General features: G+C 47.4%; 2 protein-coding genes across 3 annotated transcripts in view; both read left to right on the top strand.

Moving 5' to 3' along the window:
- Positions 1–17,508, top strand: part of LOC109391837 (keratin, type II cytoskeletal 5-like) — a 334,229-nt gene that overhangs the window by 231,459 nt on the left and 85,262 nt on the right. The gene's annotated exons all lie outside the window — the stretch shown is intronic.
- On the top strand, positions 1,663–14,050 carry KRT72 (keratin 72). Of its 2 annotated transcripts, XM_019659751.1 has the most exons (9): positions 1,663–2,121; positions 3,891–4,105; positions 8,490–8,550; positions 8,889–8,984; positions 9,736–9,900; positions 10,551–10,676; positions 12,193–12,413; positions 13,076–13,110; positions 13,857–14,050. In XM_019659751.1, the coding sequence occupies exons 1-9, from the start codon at positions 1,663–1,665 to the stop codon at positions 14,048–14,050; spliced, it is 1,572 nt and encodes a 523-aa protein (XP_019515296.1). The 2 variants fall into 2 exon arrangements, with proteins under 2 accessions (XP_019515296.1, XP_019515297.1); XM_019659752.1 differs by lacking the exon at positions 10,551–10,676.

Raw genomic sequence — 17,508 nt, 5'->3', positions numbered from 1 at the left:
CTTGTGCTTCTTGAGGGGCCTGCCGGTCACCCAGCCACACTGACATTGTCCCTCTTCTCTTCAGAGGGAATGGACCATAACATCTCTTAGGCAGCACAAAGAGCCCACCCTGTTCCCCAGACTCCTACCTGATCATTTGTGGCTGGCGCCATCTCTATCACTCCCTGATGTCCCCAGAGCCTTGTTCCCTGTGGGGTAAACACCTTGGTTGTTATTATGCTCTGTGATTGGTTCATTGGAGGCTGTGTCAGACAATTACCCCAGCTACCATCTGGCCACACCATGAAGGCCCCTAGGGGAACCCAGGCTCCAGGGTATAACTGAGGGTACAGCAATGAGCCTGTCCTAAGCACCAGTAAGTTTCACATTTTCCCTAAATGTCCCTGGTGCCAAGGTCTGGGTTGAACGTAGGGGGAGCAAACGAGGGAAGGGTCAATCCAGGGGGACCTGTCAATCTGATGGTGGAAACGGGACACATACCCAGGACTCAAACTGAAATGTAGAGTGGAACCCCACCTGGGTGCCTGAGGAGCAGTACAGGAAGGGGTTCTTTCTCAGAGAAGAGGAGAATTGGAGGCAAGTTAGTTGGAGGAAAGGAAATTGGGTTTAGAGTGAAGAAAGATACTCCTGAGCTTATACAGAACGAAGTTCTAGAATCTGGTTCTTAACTTTCAGATCAGGAGTGTCTTCTTTAGCTCTTTTTGACATGTTCCTAATAGTTGGTCACATATCGATCCAGAATCAGTGATGCCAGGGAAGCAAATGTCCTGATCACAGGTTCCTTGGATTGGATGAATGATCCTCTTCTGTTATTAAAGAAAAAAACAAAAACAAAAAAACCTCCCAAACCTCAGGAAAGACCATCTTCCTAAGGCTTTCTCATGCCATCTCCCCAGGCCTTCTTCCTGCCATCCCCGCTAGTATCTCCCTGCTCTTATTCTAGAAAAACTTTTCTGGAGAAAACTTTCAGCTCCGGTCCAGACATCCCCCGCACATGTGACCAGAGCTCTCAGTGACCTTAAGTCTGTCACTGTATCCTGCTTCCCCCAGCATACTGAGAGTTCCTTGCAGGTAGGCCAGAAGTCTCCACTCTCCCAACCCCTTTCCAGTACTCAGGGCAGAGCCATCCTCACCCAGAAGCCTGAGGAAGCATCAGGGGACAGGCTAAGGACAATTCTCTGGGATAGTCTTGACCCTGGTCATGTCCTTCTGAAGCAGGACCAGCCTGGACATCTGCTTCCCTGTACCTTCCCCTTTCCCCCACACACCTACAGAGGCCAGACCCACTGAAAGCTTCCACTGGAGATCTTGTCAGTGATAACCCCAGTAATTGGAGGGCAGCAAGTGGAGATAAGGCAGCCAAATTATTATAATGCAGGAGGCAAGCAAAGCAAATGCAAGGTTCTGGGCTACTTTATAGGGGATTCATGGGGAGTCAGGGAGGAAGAGACAAAAATCTCAGCGAGGGGTGGTAATTTCCTAAATGAAGAACCCAAGAGGCCCCATGTGGCCCAAATGATTTTCCTGACCTACAAATTAGGCTGACTCCAGCCCGTCCCGCCTGATCTCGGCTATTTAAGGGGTGAGCGAGGGCGGAAAGTCCAGCTGCCCTCTGAGCCCTCTTCTGCCTCCCGCATCACTGGGCAGCACATCCTCGAAACCATGAGCCGCCAGCTACACCCCTACCCTGGCGGGGAGCGCCTCGGCTTCAGTGGTTGCTCTGCTGTCATCTCTGGCCGGGTCAGCAGCAGCTCAGCCTCGTTCAGGGCTGGAGTCAAGAGCACAGCTGCCTTTGGCAGCAAGAGTCTCTTCAGCCTGGGGGGTGGCCGCCGCCTGGCCCTGAGCGCCTTGGCAGGGCGGGGCTCTGCCTTCGCGCTGGGCCACTGCGCAGGAACCGGCGGCCGCTTGGGGGGCTTCGTGGGCACCGTCTTTGGCAGCGCCGGCCTGGGGCCCGCCTGTCCATCGGTGTGTCCACCAGGTGGCATCCCTCAGGTCACTGTCAACAAGAACCTCCTGGCCCCCCTCAATGTGGAGCTGGATCCCAAGATACAGAAAGTGCGTGCACAGGAGCGGGAGCAGATCAAGGCGCTGAACAACAAGTTCGCCTCCTTTATTGACAAGGTGGGTCCTGGAGCATCTGTCCCTGCATTGGTGACCACTGTACACAAGGGTGCTCGCTCTGCCACTTGACAGCTGCGTGGGAACTGAGACGAGTTAGTTATCTCTCTGAGCCTCCCTTTCTTCATCTTTAAAATGGGCACAAAAATAGCTCTTACCTAGTAGGTTTGTAATGAGGGTGAGTTGGATGTTTACAGGAGAAGATCCTGGGAAGGGATGGGGGAAGGGGCATCAGGGACAGGAGATGCATGGAATGGGCCCTTTGAAGGCTCTCAATGTCAGACAAGGAGATGGGGACACACATTCAGGACAGGGGCACTAGAGGAATGCAGGCCAGCAGGTGTCACAGGACTTGAAGCTTGTTTGGTGAATGGGAAAGGACTTGGAAGGTAGGAAGTGGGATAAAGGTGTAAGCCAGGAAGGTTTCTAGAAGTTAGAGAAAAGGGCCAGAAAATGGAAAGGTGGGCGTGAAGGGAGATGATATAGAGGAGGACATGTCAAATTACACGTGTGTATTGTATGTGTGTGTGTGTGGGATGCCCAGAAATTGGGGTAACAGGGAAGATGTCTCAGAGATTCAGAGACCGTGGCCCCAATGAATGGGCAGAGACAAGGAATGGGCTTCTCTTGTCCCCACCTTGGGCAGAAGACCCTGAGTGAGAAGGGGACATAATACTAACAATAGCTGATGTTCTCAGTGCCTGGTGCTGTCCCAAGTGATTCTCGTTTATCGCCTCGCAACCCATGATCCTGTTCCCATTCTGCCTTGCAGATGAGGAAATTAAGACAGAGGGAGGCTAAGAAATGTGCCCCCATTGATAGAACAGGCAGCTGTAGACTGTGTCCCTCACCACTAGGCTTGGGAAGAGGAAGGGAGGTAGTTGGAGGGGAGAGGACAGGGTGGAAGACACAGAGCTGCTCTTCCAGAGGACAGGGGTCATTTTCTTCCTCTAAGTCTGTTCTTCCATAACATATTTCCTTCTCTCCCTCAAGCTGAAAAGATAGGTGAGAAGAGAAATGCTGGTGAGCAGAGTGCCTGAGTTTATTTAGTCCAAAAACGTGAAACTTTTGGTCAAGTAGGAAGGAACCTTGGAAAGATGTGGTAACCCGCTTTGAAAACCAAAGAAACAAACAAACCAAGAGCCACTTAGGCTGCACATAAGAAAGAATGTGCTACCCACCAGAATGATTCTCCAGTGCCATCCCCCTCATCACTGTTTCTCCCCTGCTTCCCACTTCCCTTCTCTCTGAAAATACCAGCATTTAGAGCAAAAGAAGCTTCCTCAATCACATAACTCAGTGGCAGTTTTAGCATTGCGTAAGCCACTTCCCACTGTCTTGTAGACTGGATCTTTCTTTCTTTTCTTTTTTTTTTTGTGGAAAAAGGAGAAACTTTAGTCAGGTAAACAGTTTGCAAATTGGGAAATGCAGCCTCTGGTGGAAACCAAAGTGTGTTCCATTAAGACAAAGGGGAGGCTACCTTTTATAGATAAAGTTCCCACCCTGGTTCCTGATTGGTCTATTTTTATGCAAATGAAGAATCCAAATTTGCACAGCTCTTTGATCCAAATCACACTAAACTGGATCTTTCTTGTCCTGGAGACCCAGATGGGCATGTTCTCCTGGCCGAATTCATTCCCTGATGAGCCTTGATCTTTCCTGTCCCCCACCCCCATCCCAGGATGACTGCATCTGATTTCTGGGGTCTCCTTCCCACTCATGAGAGGCAACAGCATGGGGGATTCTGGGCTGTGACCACCTTTTGGTTCCAGGTGCGGTTCCTGGAGCAGCAGAACCAGGTGCTGGAGACCAAGTGGAACCTGCTGCAGCAGCTGGACGTGAACAGCTGCAGGAAGAACCTGGAGCCTGTGTTCGAGGGCTACATCAGCACCCTGCGGAAGCAGCTGGAGACACTGTCTGGGGATAGAGTGAGGCTGGACTCGGAGCTGAGGAACATGCAGGATTTGGTGGAGGACTACAAGAAGAGGTGAGTGGAGAGACAAAGAATATGCCCCGGGAGGGTCTGGATTGCAGATGAGGTTTTGATTTGGGGCCAGCTTTTTTGCCTTCTTAGATCTTTTGCTGATCCCATTGCAATTTCCTTTCCCATAGGGGAGGGAGAGAGATCCAGGAGGCATATCTGTGCTGGTGAATGCCACCATTAAAGAGAATAATTGAGAATGTACTTGGAACCAGAGAGCCTTTCTCCCCCCAGGTGGAGCCAATGGGGAGAGAGCGATACATCTGGGCTCAGTGTGATCTGATATTTGGGCAGTTTGCTTCCAGGTGCCAGGATTTCTTGAAATTGATGACTTCTGCCATAATTCAAGGGGTGGAGGTGGTCAGAGCTGGGTAATTTTTCTTGTTCCATGTTTGAGCTGCCGGTCCATCTATTCTAAAGTGCCCCCCACCCCCACCCCCCCAGGCAGAACTCTGGCCTGAGCCCTTTATGGAGATCCTGAGGGAAGAGGCGACATGGTCTCTGACCTCTGAAAGCACACAGATTGTGGGGACTGGCTTAAAGAGTACTTCCAGATAGCTCCTAATCAGTGGAAATGAACCCAGTGTGAACCGAGAGAAATTATGATGGGGACATGGGAGCCTGATGGAGATCTGAGCAGGATTCTGAGAAGAAGAAAGGGCGGCTGGCATAGGCCAGGTGTTTAGGTCAGAGGCATCTGGAGGCTGTGCTGTCTCTGGGCCTTTTGGAAAGGAATGGCCAGGTGTTATAGAATCACCAATCACTAGTTGAGTGACCATGGGTCACTCTTAATCCTCTGTGAACTTCAGTTTTAATGCTTATGAAAATCAGATACTGATACCTGTTTTGCCACCTACAAAAGCAGTTGAGAGGGTAAAGCCAGATAGTAATCTATTAACAGCTCCCAAAAGAACCTAAGGCACATGTAAGGCATCGTGTCCCTGATGTCAGAAGTCTTGCATTTGGATCCTACCATCACTATTAACTAGCTTTGTGACTTCAGGCAACTCGCTGCCTCATTTATAAAATGGGGAGATAATAATAGAACCTACTTTATAGGGTTGTTGTGGGGATTAAATAAAATAATGTATGTGGAGACATTAATACAATGTTTAGCCTGTAGTAAAGGGTAAGAAATATTAGCTGCATTTATTATTTTTTAATATTAATTTTATCACTAATCTCTGCCCCCGTGGGTCCTCAGCCACTTTTTTGTACCTCTCTTACGATATATCATAAGAGATCTTAATTATAAGTCATCCTTGTGTTAGAATTTTGAGTGCATTTACCATTCTGTAAAACTATGAAATTCTAGAGAATAGGCAGTGTGTGTGTCTTAAGCACCACTGTATACTCTGGCAGTGGTCAAGATTTTTCTCATAGACACTATAAAATAATTTTTAAGTACTCACAATTTAAAAAATCACGCAATTTAAAAAAAGTTGACATAAAATTTTTTATCATAAATTTAAGTAGTTGCAAAGGACATAATTTAAGCATATTGTATATATTGCCATTTAAAATGATAAAGGTTACATTAACTTGTTTAATTGTATCCAATTGCCACAACAGTTTAATACCCACTGTCCATCATTCATCTAAAAAGTTAATGAAGAAGCTCTGCTTTAAAAATCATAAACTTTACCTTGATCCTTTCTTCATTTGAACTCCCATTTTTACGCCACTTTCCTCACATAATTTTGTTCCAATGTAATATAGTTTATGCCTTAAAGTCTTTTGTTGATCGCCCCAGCTGCCACAAAATCTGTGTGTAACTTGAAGGTTCAGAAAATGTACTTCTTGTGATAAGTTTTTAAGTGTCTAAAGATTTATTCTGGGCTGAGTTATCCAAACAACAAGATGTGTTACTAATATTGTTAAATAATTATTAAACATAAAAAGTAAAAAATAATTTGGAAATACATTTTTTAACGAGTTGAATGGGGAAGATTTGTTTTGCCCCAAGTGGCTTAGTCATTCACGCATGCATATTGATTCTTGCTAGAATGAGACAGGATTCTTTTCCATTCTTACCTAAGTGCTGGGAAGCTTTGTTCATTCGAATAGGTTTTTTTGTTTTGTTTTGTTTTTTTATTAAATTATTTTTTATTATGAGATACACATTTTTTAGAATTAGTTTCAGCTGTACAACAATGGAGGGACTTTTGCAAGAGAAGTGTTACTCAGTTCTTTGAAAGCCTTTCCAGTTTTCCTGCTTTTTCTTTCTCTCATAGTACTTATTTTCTAACATGCTATATAATTTACTTGTTATGTTTGTTGTTTCTCTCTCTCTGCTCCATGAAGGCAGTGATATTTGTTTGTTTTGTTCCTTGATTTCTTCTCAGTGCCTATAAAATATCCCACATTTCATATATGAATGATAGTGTGTCAAAATCACAGTATGACTCATTACTAAAGATCATTTTTTAAGAAGCTGTCAGCTGACAACTTAGTTCCCTCTTTCTTTCTGTTGAGAGCAAAAATTGAAAAACACCTGACTTGGAAAAAGGATTTGTTTCCTAGTCAATAAAGTCATTTATCTTCCAAATCTGTGGGAAGTTTCTCAACAACAATTTTACCAAGACTGACCCGATAACCACTGTTTGTACAACGTACTCTGTCCCTAAGGACATCATGCCTAATCCAACAGACCAGAAAGGACTGAGAATGTAAAATCATTGTTAGTATTCAGTACACCTTTGCCAGTTCTTTATTTTTTAAAATAATGTTTTAATTCCACTTTTTATATATGTGCACACACATGCACATTTCCAAAACTTTAGGGCTGCAGGTTTAGCTTATTCCTTTATAGAAAACATCTGTCTGCCATCTAGTTTAATTGGAAAGCATTGACAACAAAAGTTGTCAAACCAGGGAAGTAAAGAGTTGCTTTCTGTTAGAAAAAGTCTGGCTTTATTTTTAAATTCAAGTGAAAATATGAATATGCACTTTGGGGACTATTATAAAATCCACTCAGCAATAAACTAAGGACTACATCTTGTACAGTAGGTTATGGAAAACTTTCAAGACTAAAGTGACATAGATTTAATGTAATTAATACATCTATTTTCAAAAACAAGATAAATCAATATGTACTTTGTTGTCTTTTAACTTTTAATTATGCATTGTAATGTATTTTTAAAATTATAAGTTATTTATAAAGTCAATAGTACCACAAAATGTATTGTTTCTCATTGTAAATGTGTGTGTGTTTTTACTGAACTCTGGTTTTTGATTTCTAGGAGTAAATAAGGAAAAAGTATTTATAACAAGTGAATGTCTTTAATTTTGATAGCCATTATGTTCAAACTTCTTCTATGTGTTTTAGGAAACAGAGAGATGTAAACTGCTAAAAACTAATTGGTCTGCAGCTAGCATATGCTTTTATTTCTGTTACTAGGAGGAAGATAAGTTGAATATTTACTAAGGTAATATGAGATAAAGATGGATTGTAATAGAAACAACTATTTCATACTATGATTGGATAAAAAGAAGTTTTCAATTACCTTTTGAATAATAACACATGGAATCTGAGACAAATCATATAAACTGTTTTTTGTATGTTTTATCCAGGGTAACTAGAAAAACCTGGCAGTCTCAAAAAATGTCCCAGTCCCGTTTTAAATAACCCACTTCACTAACTTGTACTACTTCAGCCATTCAACAAGGCTTTCCCCGCCCCCTTGGCAATTAGTGACATGTTGCTTTAGGAAGGAGTAAAAAGCTGAAAAGATTTGCTCATGTTAAAGCATATTAAAAAAGCCACTTTCCAGCAATAATTATTTTTTTCCAATGCTCTATTTTGTTTGCTCTCACAAATGCCCTGTGATACATTCTTTGACAACAGTGAGGGGTGGTATAGTGAAGTGTCTAAGTGAAATGATCAATATTCTTACTTCCCCAATCCACAATATACCTGTATTAAGAACATCTTAGCCCCATCCAAACACCTATTTCCAAGATCTTGCTTGACCTGGAGCAGAAATATGTAGCAGAAACAGGTATAACATACAGCGTGATGGTGGGATAGTGTTTTGTTTGGTGCCTGGGCGATTTTGCACGCTGGGCCAATGTTCTGTACTAAGGTGCCAGGTGGTGGAGAGGTGCTGTCTGCTGTCTAGGGGAGGGGGTAGTTGTGAAAGGAACGGCATGACATCTTCCTCCCGGGTGGATTCCCAGACTGCATATGAACTAAGGAACTGGAAACTGGTTTCTTTAAACCTGTTCTTGTCACATCCCTGTGAGGAAGTTGATGCATGAACCTCAGTTTGTAGGCCACTGCCCTGCAGCTCTTGACACAGAGGTGATCACTAACTGCTTAGTGAGCATTTGTAGGACTGAATTATCCCAATGGCCATGCTCTCTCCCCGCTTTGTCTTGCCCCATGCAGGTATGAGACGGAGATTAACAGACGCACAGCTGCTGAGAATGAGTTTGTGGTGCTCAAGAAGGTAAGGGGAGCAGCCGGTGGTGGTGGAAGCCTAGAGGGCTCCCTGAGCACCTGGCTCAGTGATGTTTGTAGGCTGAGGAAAAAGAGACCCGGGGGGTCCCTCAGTCCCTTGGGCAGGGGAGCCTGGGATTCTAATTTCCCAGATCTTCTCTCCAAATCCCTTGCCTGAGATGCATGCTGCTCCCAGAATCTGCCAGCTTAAAATCCAGGCATATGCCACCCTTGTGGTGCACCACTGCACTGCACATTAGCTGGTTTGTTCTCCTTGTGGCCGGGTGAAGAGGAGGGAAGGCGGGAACGAGGGCGGGAGGGGAGCTGGCCACTCTCTGTGTTCCCCAGGATGTAGATGCTGCCTACATGAACAAGGTGGAGCTCCAGGCCAAGGTGGACTCCTTGACAGATGAGATCAAATTCTTCAAGTGCCTCTATGAAGGGGTAAGGACCTTGCTGACCTCCTTGTGTGGTCTGACCCTCTTACAAGTAGCTTCTGGCCCTTGGGCCAGATGGTATGGACCAAAGGCTGGCAGAGAAGCCTTTTAATTCAGTGCAACTGACAGTTGCTAAAGCCCTACTATGCGCTGAGTGATGAGGTGAGCTTTGAGGAGACCATGATGGAGAAGAAATGATTCCTGTCCTCCAAAAATTCCCAGTCTGGTAGGAAAGACAGCATGTAGATGAGCTTTCAGAGAGCAAAGTGAATGGTGAGCTCCACCTGAGCTGTCAGGGAAGGCTCCTGGAAAAAGATGGGGAGATCTCCATGGGTGCTGATGCTCAAAGGGCCTGATTCTCCAGTCTGAAGGAGCAGAACAAGTGAAGATGCAGAGGCCTGAGCTGTGCTAAAGCACGAGGGGCCTGGAGAAGGGAAGGTCATTGGTGACTCCCTAGAGGACTCTGAGTGCCATGTAAGGAGTTCAGACTTGATTCTGTGTGTGAAGGGTGGCCGTTGCTGCAGAATGTGGAATAGGGGTGGGAGGGTGGGAGCAGTCCTGAGTGCATGATGGAGAGGGTGGTCCCACATGGGCTGAAAGGTTGATGCGTGCATCTCACACCCAGCAGGCACTGGCACTGGTGGGCCCTGCTGAAGGAGGGCAGAAAGGGCAGTGAGGGGTTTTCCAGGGAGGATCAGGGGATGTGCTCCCCTCACGAAGACCCTCTAACTGGCTCCACCCCCCTAACTTTCCCCCAGGAGATCGCTCAGATCCAGTCCCACATTAGTGACACATCTGTCATCCTGTCCATGGACAACAACCGGGACCTGGACCTGGACAGCATCATCGATGAGGTCCGGGCCCAGTATGAGGAGATTGCCCTGAAGAGCAAGGCCGAGGCCGAGGCCCTGTACCAGAGCAAGGTGAGCTGTGTGCCTGGTGTGCTAAGGCCCAATGACCACAGCTGCTGCCCTCTCATCAGGTGTGCATGAATGCATGTATGTGCTTATGTGTGTGCATGCATGTATATTTAGGCTTGATGGAGGCCTCCTTCATTTTGGAGTTGGGCTTGTGGAAATGCCTCCCCATGGTCCAGGGAGGGCAACCACAGTCTTGGCATGTGCTGGGGACATGTATGGGCCTTAGCTTTTTCCCTGCCATGGCCCTCGCTAACAGCAGAAACCACACCAGCCACAGCCCTGATAAGACTCTGACACCATTTCTGAGGGTAATCCAGATATCTTGGTTTTTCTTCTTGTTTCCGAGTTTGTTAAAATAAGGACAGGAAATTCAAACTCCACCAAAGTTCTCACATTTAAGAACCCAAGGATTCTGCTGAACCGGGGCAGGGCCTTCTTACCCAGAAGGAAAGTGTTATCTTTCTCCCCGCTACTCCTTCCCTCTCTCCTTCCCTTTCTCTCTCTCTCTCTCTGTCCCTCCTCCTTTCTTCACTTGTGTCTACACTGCTTGAATAATGAGAACAGCATGTGGCCCTCCCCCCTCATGCTGAACACCCGTAAGTGGTGAATGCTTAGCTGTCCTGTGACCCTTTTCTCTCATCCCCCAACCTCAGATCCAGGAGCTGCAGGTCACAGCGGGCCAGCATGGGGATGACCTCAAACTCACCAAGGCTGAAATCTCAGAGCTCAATCGGCTCATCCAGAGGCTCCGCTCAGAGATAGGGAGTGTGAAGAAGCAGGTGGGTTCTACACAATGTGCGCTAACAGGTCATATTGAGCACCAAGCTGTCCAGGACCAAATATGGAAAAGGGTCGCTCCTTTGGGCATTTAAACTCATCAGGAGAGAACAGTCTGAGCCCGTATGGAAGGACAAAGCCTCCACCCACTGTGCAGCATGCCCCCTAAGTGCTGGAAGAGTTCCGAGGGGCTGGAGCTGCTTGTAGGAGGTGGGATTCCACTGGGATGGAGGCAGAAAAGAGAGGGGTAGGGTAGGTAGAGAGGGAGCCAGCAGGAGCAGTGGACCCGAGGTGAGCATGTGCGTGGCATGTGTGTAGGGAGGAGAGGTGTGGACCACGAGCAGAAGGTACGCAAGGGTAGGGTGACAGAAAGCAGGACACCCCTGGGTAGGAACGGGTGGATTATGGGCACCTTCAAAACCAGGCAGTGGGGTTTAGAATGATTCAGTAGGTAAAAGGGAGGCACTGGGAGAATTCACGTGATGAATCTGTGCTGGAGGGAGGGCAAGCAGTGGATTTGAGAGAAGAGTGGGGAAGAAAGAGCCTCTCACCCTAGCCTTGGCCCGGGGCTCTGCTTTGTGTTTGCCCTTCCCTGTTCCGAGGACGGGACATGGTTTTCTCCGGTCGGAAAGCTTGGTCCTGGGTGTTTCTGCTGAGGCTGTGAGCCACTCACCCGAAAAGCTGCAAATGTTTGCTTGGCTGGGGCCCTGCCTGGCAGAGGACGGTGATGCCAGCTGGACAACACTCTAGAATTCCATCTGGCCTCAGGATCAGCTCTCTCCTTGGGATGAAGCAAATTGTGATTCCAGAGGAAGGGGACGCACTAGAAAGAGAAGCCAGATATGTAGGTCCCACCAACACCTCACCCACGTGCCAGGAATACACACCTAAGACTAACAGGCTCAGGAAGCTCTCCTGTCTCACCCCCCAGAGCTTTCCCATGGATGCCACAGAGACTCACACGCAGTTTGCTCCTGCAAGTGATTTTTGGAAGCTTGTAAAATTCTGTCAGTTATCTTTTAAGGCTTTTGCCATGTAACATGGTTCCCTGCAGAATTTTGGAGGCCAGACTCTCAGTGTGGCAGATTTATCGGACAGACATTTTATCACTAGGAACTTTATTCCTCCCCCATTTTTTCCCCACAATTTACAGGATCTCCCAAGACAACTTTTATACTGTGGGGCAGAATTAAGGTCAGCTACCCAGAGCCTTTTCAGGGCTGCCATTAGAATCTCATAGCTGATGTTACAGACGGGGAGGGAGAGGGCAGGCTCCGTGTGCCCAGGTGCCCACTTTCTCAGTGTCCTTCCCCTCCTCTCTCCCATGACAAGGATGCTCTACCTGCACATGCCACAGCACGAGTTAGGGTGAACCGAGGGCAAGCTCCCCTCTAAATGTCTAAAGATGGAGAAACCAGGAGGACCTCAGAGCATTTAGTATCAGTCAAGACCAAATGAGGAGAGTAGGATCTCAGAACTGAGCTCTGATTCAAAGCGCTCCTTCTGTTTGCTCCTCAGTGCTCCAACCTGGAGACGGCCATCGCTGATGCTGAGCAGCGGGGCGACTGTGCCCTGAAGGATGCTCGGGCCAAGCTGGACGAGCTGGAGGCCGCCTTGCACCAGGCCAAGGATGAGCTGGCCCGGATGTTGCGCGAGTACCAGGAGCTGATGAGCACAAAGCTGGCCCTGGACGTGGAGATCGCCACCTACCGCAAGCTGCTGGAGGGCGAGGAGAGCCGGTGAGAGGACCAGATATCTTTTGTCTGGAGCAGTTATCTCTCCACCTTAGTAGGAAGATTGAAAGCAAACAGTTTAGGTCTGTTCAGTTCCTAATGAAGTAAAACTTTATAGAAAGTGGGCTTGACATGGTGCAGTAGAAAAGACCAGTTAGACAACAAGAAGAACTAAGTTATAAAAAAATCCCAAAGAGGTGGTAAAAGAGGAAGCATTAACGTCAGCAATATTTGAGAAACAGAGCATCCCTGGACCCTTCATGATGCTTTCTTAAAGGTGGGTGGAGGGAGAGGCAAATGGCCTCCAAGAATCATGTAAGTTCAAGGTTGCTCTGGCAAAGCTGGGGGCCCAGTGAGGATGTGAGTTCATTCCTCTTAATTGCCTAAGACCAAGGGGATAACTAGAGGGAAGCAGAGGCACAAATATTCCACACATCAGATAATCCCAAAGCCACTTTGATGGAGAGCTGACTCCTTGTAGCAGATTTTTCACCTTGGTTCTCCATTTCTTGAGAGGTCCCGCTGAGGAGTATGGGAAGAAAGGAAGCCGGGATGGGGTGGAAAGTGGGACATGCTAAGAGGAGAAGCTAATGCACAGAGGAGACTCTCTGGATAGATGGGGGTGATGGTAAACGGAGGGCTTATCTGTTTTCCTTCTTCCTCTTTAGGATGTCTGGTGAATATCCAAATTCCGTGAGCATCTGTAAGTACCTACAGGACCCTGTTCTGCCCTTGGTCACCTACTATGAGTCTAAGCTCCTCTAATTCCATGACACCAAAGAGAAGTCAGAATACCAGCGTGGGTTCAGGGGAGACTTAGGGGCACAAAGAGGAAGCTGGCTTTAGTCATCAAGGAGAAGCAAAGGATGGAGAAAAATAATGTCATGAAATACAAATGAATAACCTGTAGAGAGATCAAATGATGCTCAAGAGTGTATAATCCAAGAGCCGATTGTAAGAATAATGCTTAATGACTACATTCTGTTTCTACTGAAGCTAGACAAAATAAAGGCCCTGAATTTCAGTAAGAGGTTATTGAAGGGAACCTGAAAGGGGAATGATGAAAAAGAGCTGAAATCACCTCTTCCAGATTTAAAAGCTAATGAGAGTGCTGTGGAGGGGCTGTCATAGGAGAGGCAGCCCTTTTCTTCAGCAGCAGCACCTGAAGCCTCCGTAAGGCCCAACCTGTGGGGAAATTCACTGCTAGAGCTTGGGAAGCTTCAAGTCTGATAGTGGTAGATTAACACAGACTAGTAGGAAAAGGTCAAATACATGGGGCCAAGTACATGAAAAATGACCAGTGCTGATTAAAATCTCCAAGTAAACTAAAAATACACAACAGAGAGACTCTATCTCCACGTGAAGCCACCACAGGGGAGAGAACTAAGGGAGTGGCCAGGAAGCCCCAGGAGGACTGACAGGGCTGGGGTCTTCTCTTACCTATTCCAGCTGTCATCAGCAACACCGGAGCTGGGGCAGGAGGGGCTGGCTTCAGCGTGGGCTTTGGCTCCTCAAGCAGTTACAGCTACAAACCCGGGGCGGCAGACGTCAAAACCAAAGGCACCTGTGGCAGCGAGTTCAAGGATCCACTTACCAAAACCTCCGGCAGCAGCTGTGCAACCAAAAAGAAGGCCTCCAGATGAAAGGCAGAAGGCTGCAGAACCCATCCACCTCCTTTCCTCCCTGGGGCCCCTTCCCAAGTCAGGAGGTGTTGTCCCTGTAACCGCGATCCCAGTCCCCTCCCCTCTCACTATTGTCCTCAGCGGGGGGTGATTCTCCTGTATAGGGAAGTCCAGTCATGGGTGCTTGGTGACCTCCTCCTTGGCCACCTTTCATTGGGTCACTGCCCCAAATGCAGAGATAACTCACATACGCAGGATGCTTCCTTGCAACCAGGTGGCAGCCCCTCTGTCCCCATGTGCCTTTCTTGGGTCTTCACCGCCAAGGGGCTCTCTGTGTCCTCTGGTTGGGGTTGTGCCCAGTTCTCTGCTTCACCTGCAATAAACGCTCAATGTCATTTGATTCTCATTGTCAATCTGTTGCCCAAGATGTCAACATCTGCATCATACCATCTAACTTTTCTTGGTCTACTTCTTGCTTCCCTTTGAGTCTCTGGCCTGACATAGATTTTTGCTGTCTTGTTCTGGCCAGGTAGGCATTGGGTGAGAGCTGCTCCTGGTAAACGGCTGAGACTTGTTACTGATGCGCCTCTGGACAGGCACAGGGCTTCCTGTGCATCGGGGTCCGTAATCCACACACTGGCCCTATGAGACAGACATCATCACCCCATTATGGGAGGCTCACACCATTTTCGATCTGGTTCTCAAAGGCACCCAGTGTCCCATACTAATTGCCTCTCATTGCGAGAGTGGTCAGTCCTTTTTCTTCACCTCTTCACTCTCCTGCTGACCCCCCTCCCTAATCCTGTTCCCTCACAATGGCCCCGCTTTCCACTTCTTCCAGGCAATTCCTTTCCAGCCTAAAGTTTGAGGCCTGCGTGTATATATGTTTATGGATGCCTCTGTATCTATTGTGTATATGTAATAGTGGCTCACTGAGAGCGCCGAATCCTAACCACTGGATCAGCAGGGGAGCTAGTAGTGGCTCACTAAAAACTCCTTAGTCAGCCAGGCATTGCTCGGGCACTGGGAATACCGCAGTAAACAAACAGGCCCAGGCCCTGTCCTCAGAGAGCTTACAGCCTGGTGGGAAGAGTAAAAGTAAGCAACCAACAAAGGAATATATAATACGATGTCAGTAGTGATTACTGCTATGAAGAAAAACTAAGCGGGGTAAGAAAGGTGCTCTTTTAGGTGTGTGTGCGCGCGCGCGCGTTTCTCAGAATCAGCACAGTTGACTTGATCAAGGTGCTAAGGACCAGACTTCCCAAGGGCGAGACCACCTCCCAAGGATGAGCCTCATTTGAGAGTGGTAATTCAAGGTGCCCATGACCCCTTCCCCTCCCACATTATTCCCTGTCCGGACACTCCAGTCTTTCTTCAAGCAGGCCAGGACTTTTCACACCCACAGACCTTTATAAATATGATTTTTTCATCACGGGAACCCATGCCCCATTCATTTATTGAAAGCTCACTCATCCTTCGTGGTCCAGCTAAAATGCGGTCTCCCTTGTTCATGCATTTTCTGGTCCTTCCAGATGGACTCCATTAAGCCATCAAGCATTACATGAGAAGGAACATTAGAGCTGCTGGCTCAACAGCTCCCCCTGTCCCTTCATTTTATAGGGTAGCAAGTGGAGGCCTGGATGGCTAAGTGCTCTGCTCACAGCCCCGCACACCCGCACCACTATTGATGAGTATAATATAGCTGGTGCTTTATTTTCCTGGTGTCATGTTAGCTGTACACATATCTGCCCCCTCACAGTCCCTTGTTCCTCGGTCCTCAAGTCTGGCTCGCACTCAGCACTCAACATGCATTTGCCACAAGAATGTGTGGCTTAGTCTAGCTTACCTTCACCAGAGAGAAAACGCTCAAGGTACATGCACGTCCTGGTGATTTGGCATACGAACGATGAAACACATTTGGGTTAAAAAAATTTGTGTTTTCTATGCATCCACATGTATGCAGTTTATATAATTTATCAACCAAACTGGGACTCTTATTCTGGACACATGCTGAGCTAGATCCTCGGACAACAGGCATAAACCAGCACCATCTCAGGCAAATGCTCCCCCACACCGGGTCCGGCATATTGGCTTCAAATCCCGGTGCTTCTAATGGATGTTTAGGTGTGGCCTAGTGCAGGATCCTGTCCTTTTAAAATAGCATTGACATAAGCTGGTCGTTATCCAGTGCTTCCTATATGCCAGGTACTGTTCTCAGCACTGTTTTGCAACTCAATTAACTCCCCCAACAACCTGATAGGGATTATTGTCATAGATGTTAGTATAATAGTGCACATCTCACTACTGAGGATACTAGGGCTCAGAGGGCTACATAACCCACCCAATGTCACACAGTTAGTAAATGGCAGAGTAGGGATTTGAACCGCAGTCCAACTCCACAGTCCACTCTACCAGCCACAATAACCTCATTATCTGTCAAAGTTCTCACCTTAGAGCAGCGGTTCTCAACCTTCCTAATGCCACGACCCCTTAATACAGTTCCTCATGTTGTGGTGACTCCCAACCATAAAATTATTTTCGTTGCTACTCTATAACTGTAACTTTGCTACTGTTATGAATCGTCATGTAAGTATCTTTTTGTTTTCCGATGGTCTTAGGTGACCCCTGTGAAAGGGTCGTTCGACCCCCAAAGGGGTCGCGACCCACAGGTTGAGAACTGTGGCCTTAGAGGGTAGTTGAGAATGTGAAAAGGGATAATGGAAGAAATACAGTTGCAGCCAATAAATGTTAGTTGTTATAATAGTTATTGATGTGTGTTTGTAAAGCCTTCTGTGTTTGCTGGCCGTGGACGGGCTCATGACAAGTCTATTTACAGCAGGACTGTGCCCGGGGGCCTGGCTGAGATGGTCTAAGTGCAGGGCAGAGGACCTGGGTCTATTCATTGATACATATTCCCATCCAGTCACCAGCTGCTAATTTCCAAGCAAGAAAAATAACTCTCCTGTGCCTGTATTTTGTGCATACACTGCCCTCTGCCATCAGACCCAGGTACTGCACCTTCCATCTGTGTGGCCTTGGAGAGACTTGCTTATACCATATAACACAGAGGGTGTGGGATGATCTTGGACAGGCTATGTGCCCACCACAGACCTGCTCACTGGAGGAGATGCTGTTTCATTCCCTGGCATGCCCAGACTGGTCCCAGCCTCCGTATTGGACAGGCCCTGGTCCTGTCTCCCCTCCCTCTCCTCTCACAGGAGGTGGATGGGGGCTGCTGCTGTCTAAACCTTTTCACCTCTAGTCAGAGAACGCGGGATCTTCAGACAGCTCTTCCTCAGTGGATGCCTGAGAATCTTGGTGCTGATCCGGAGTGAGAGCCCCCATCCCTCAGCAATATCCTCCCCAGTCCCACTTGTACTGTGTGTAAACCCCCTACCCTGGCTGTATGGGGTGGGGTGGGAGGTGCTCTAAGATCTCTCTCTCTCTCTCTCTCTCTCTCTCTCTCTCTCTCTCTC

Source organism: Hipposideros armiger, unplaced genomic scaffold (assembly GCF_001890085.2).
Source record: "Hipposideros armiger isolate ML-2016 unplaced genomic scaffold, ASM189008v1 scaffold_303, whole genome shotgun sequence".
Classification (NCBI taxonomy): domain Eukaryota; kingdom Metazoa; phylum Chordata; class Mammalia; order Chiroptera; family Hipposideridae; genus Hipposideros; species Hipposideros armiger.
This window is presented reverse-complemented; position numbering and strand designations above follow the sequence as displayed.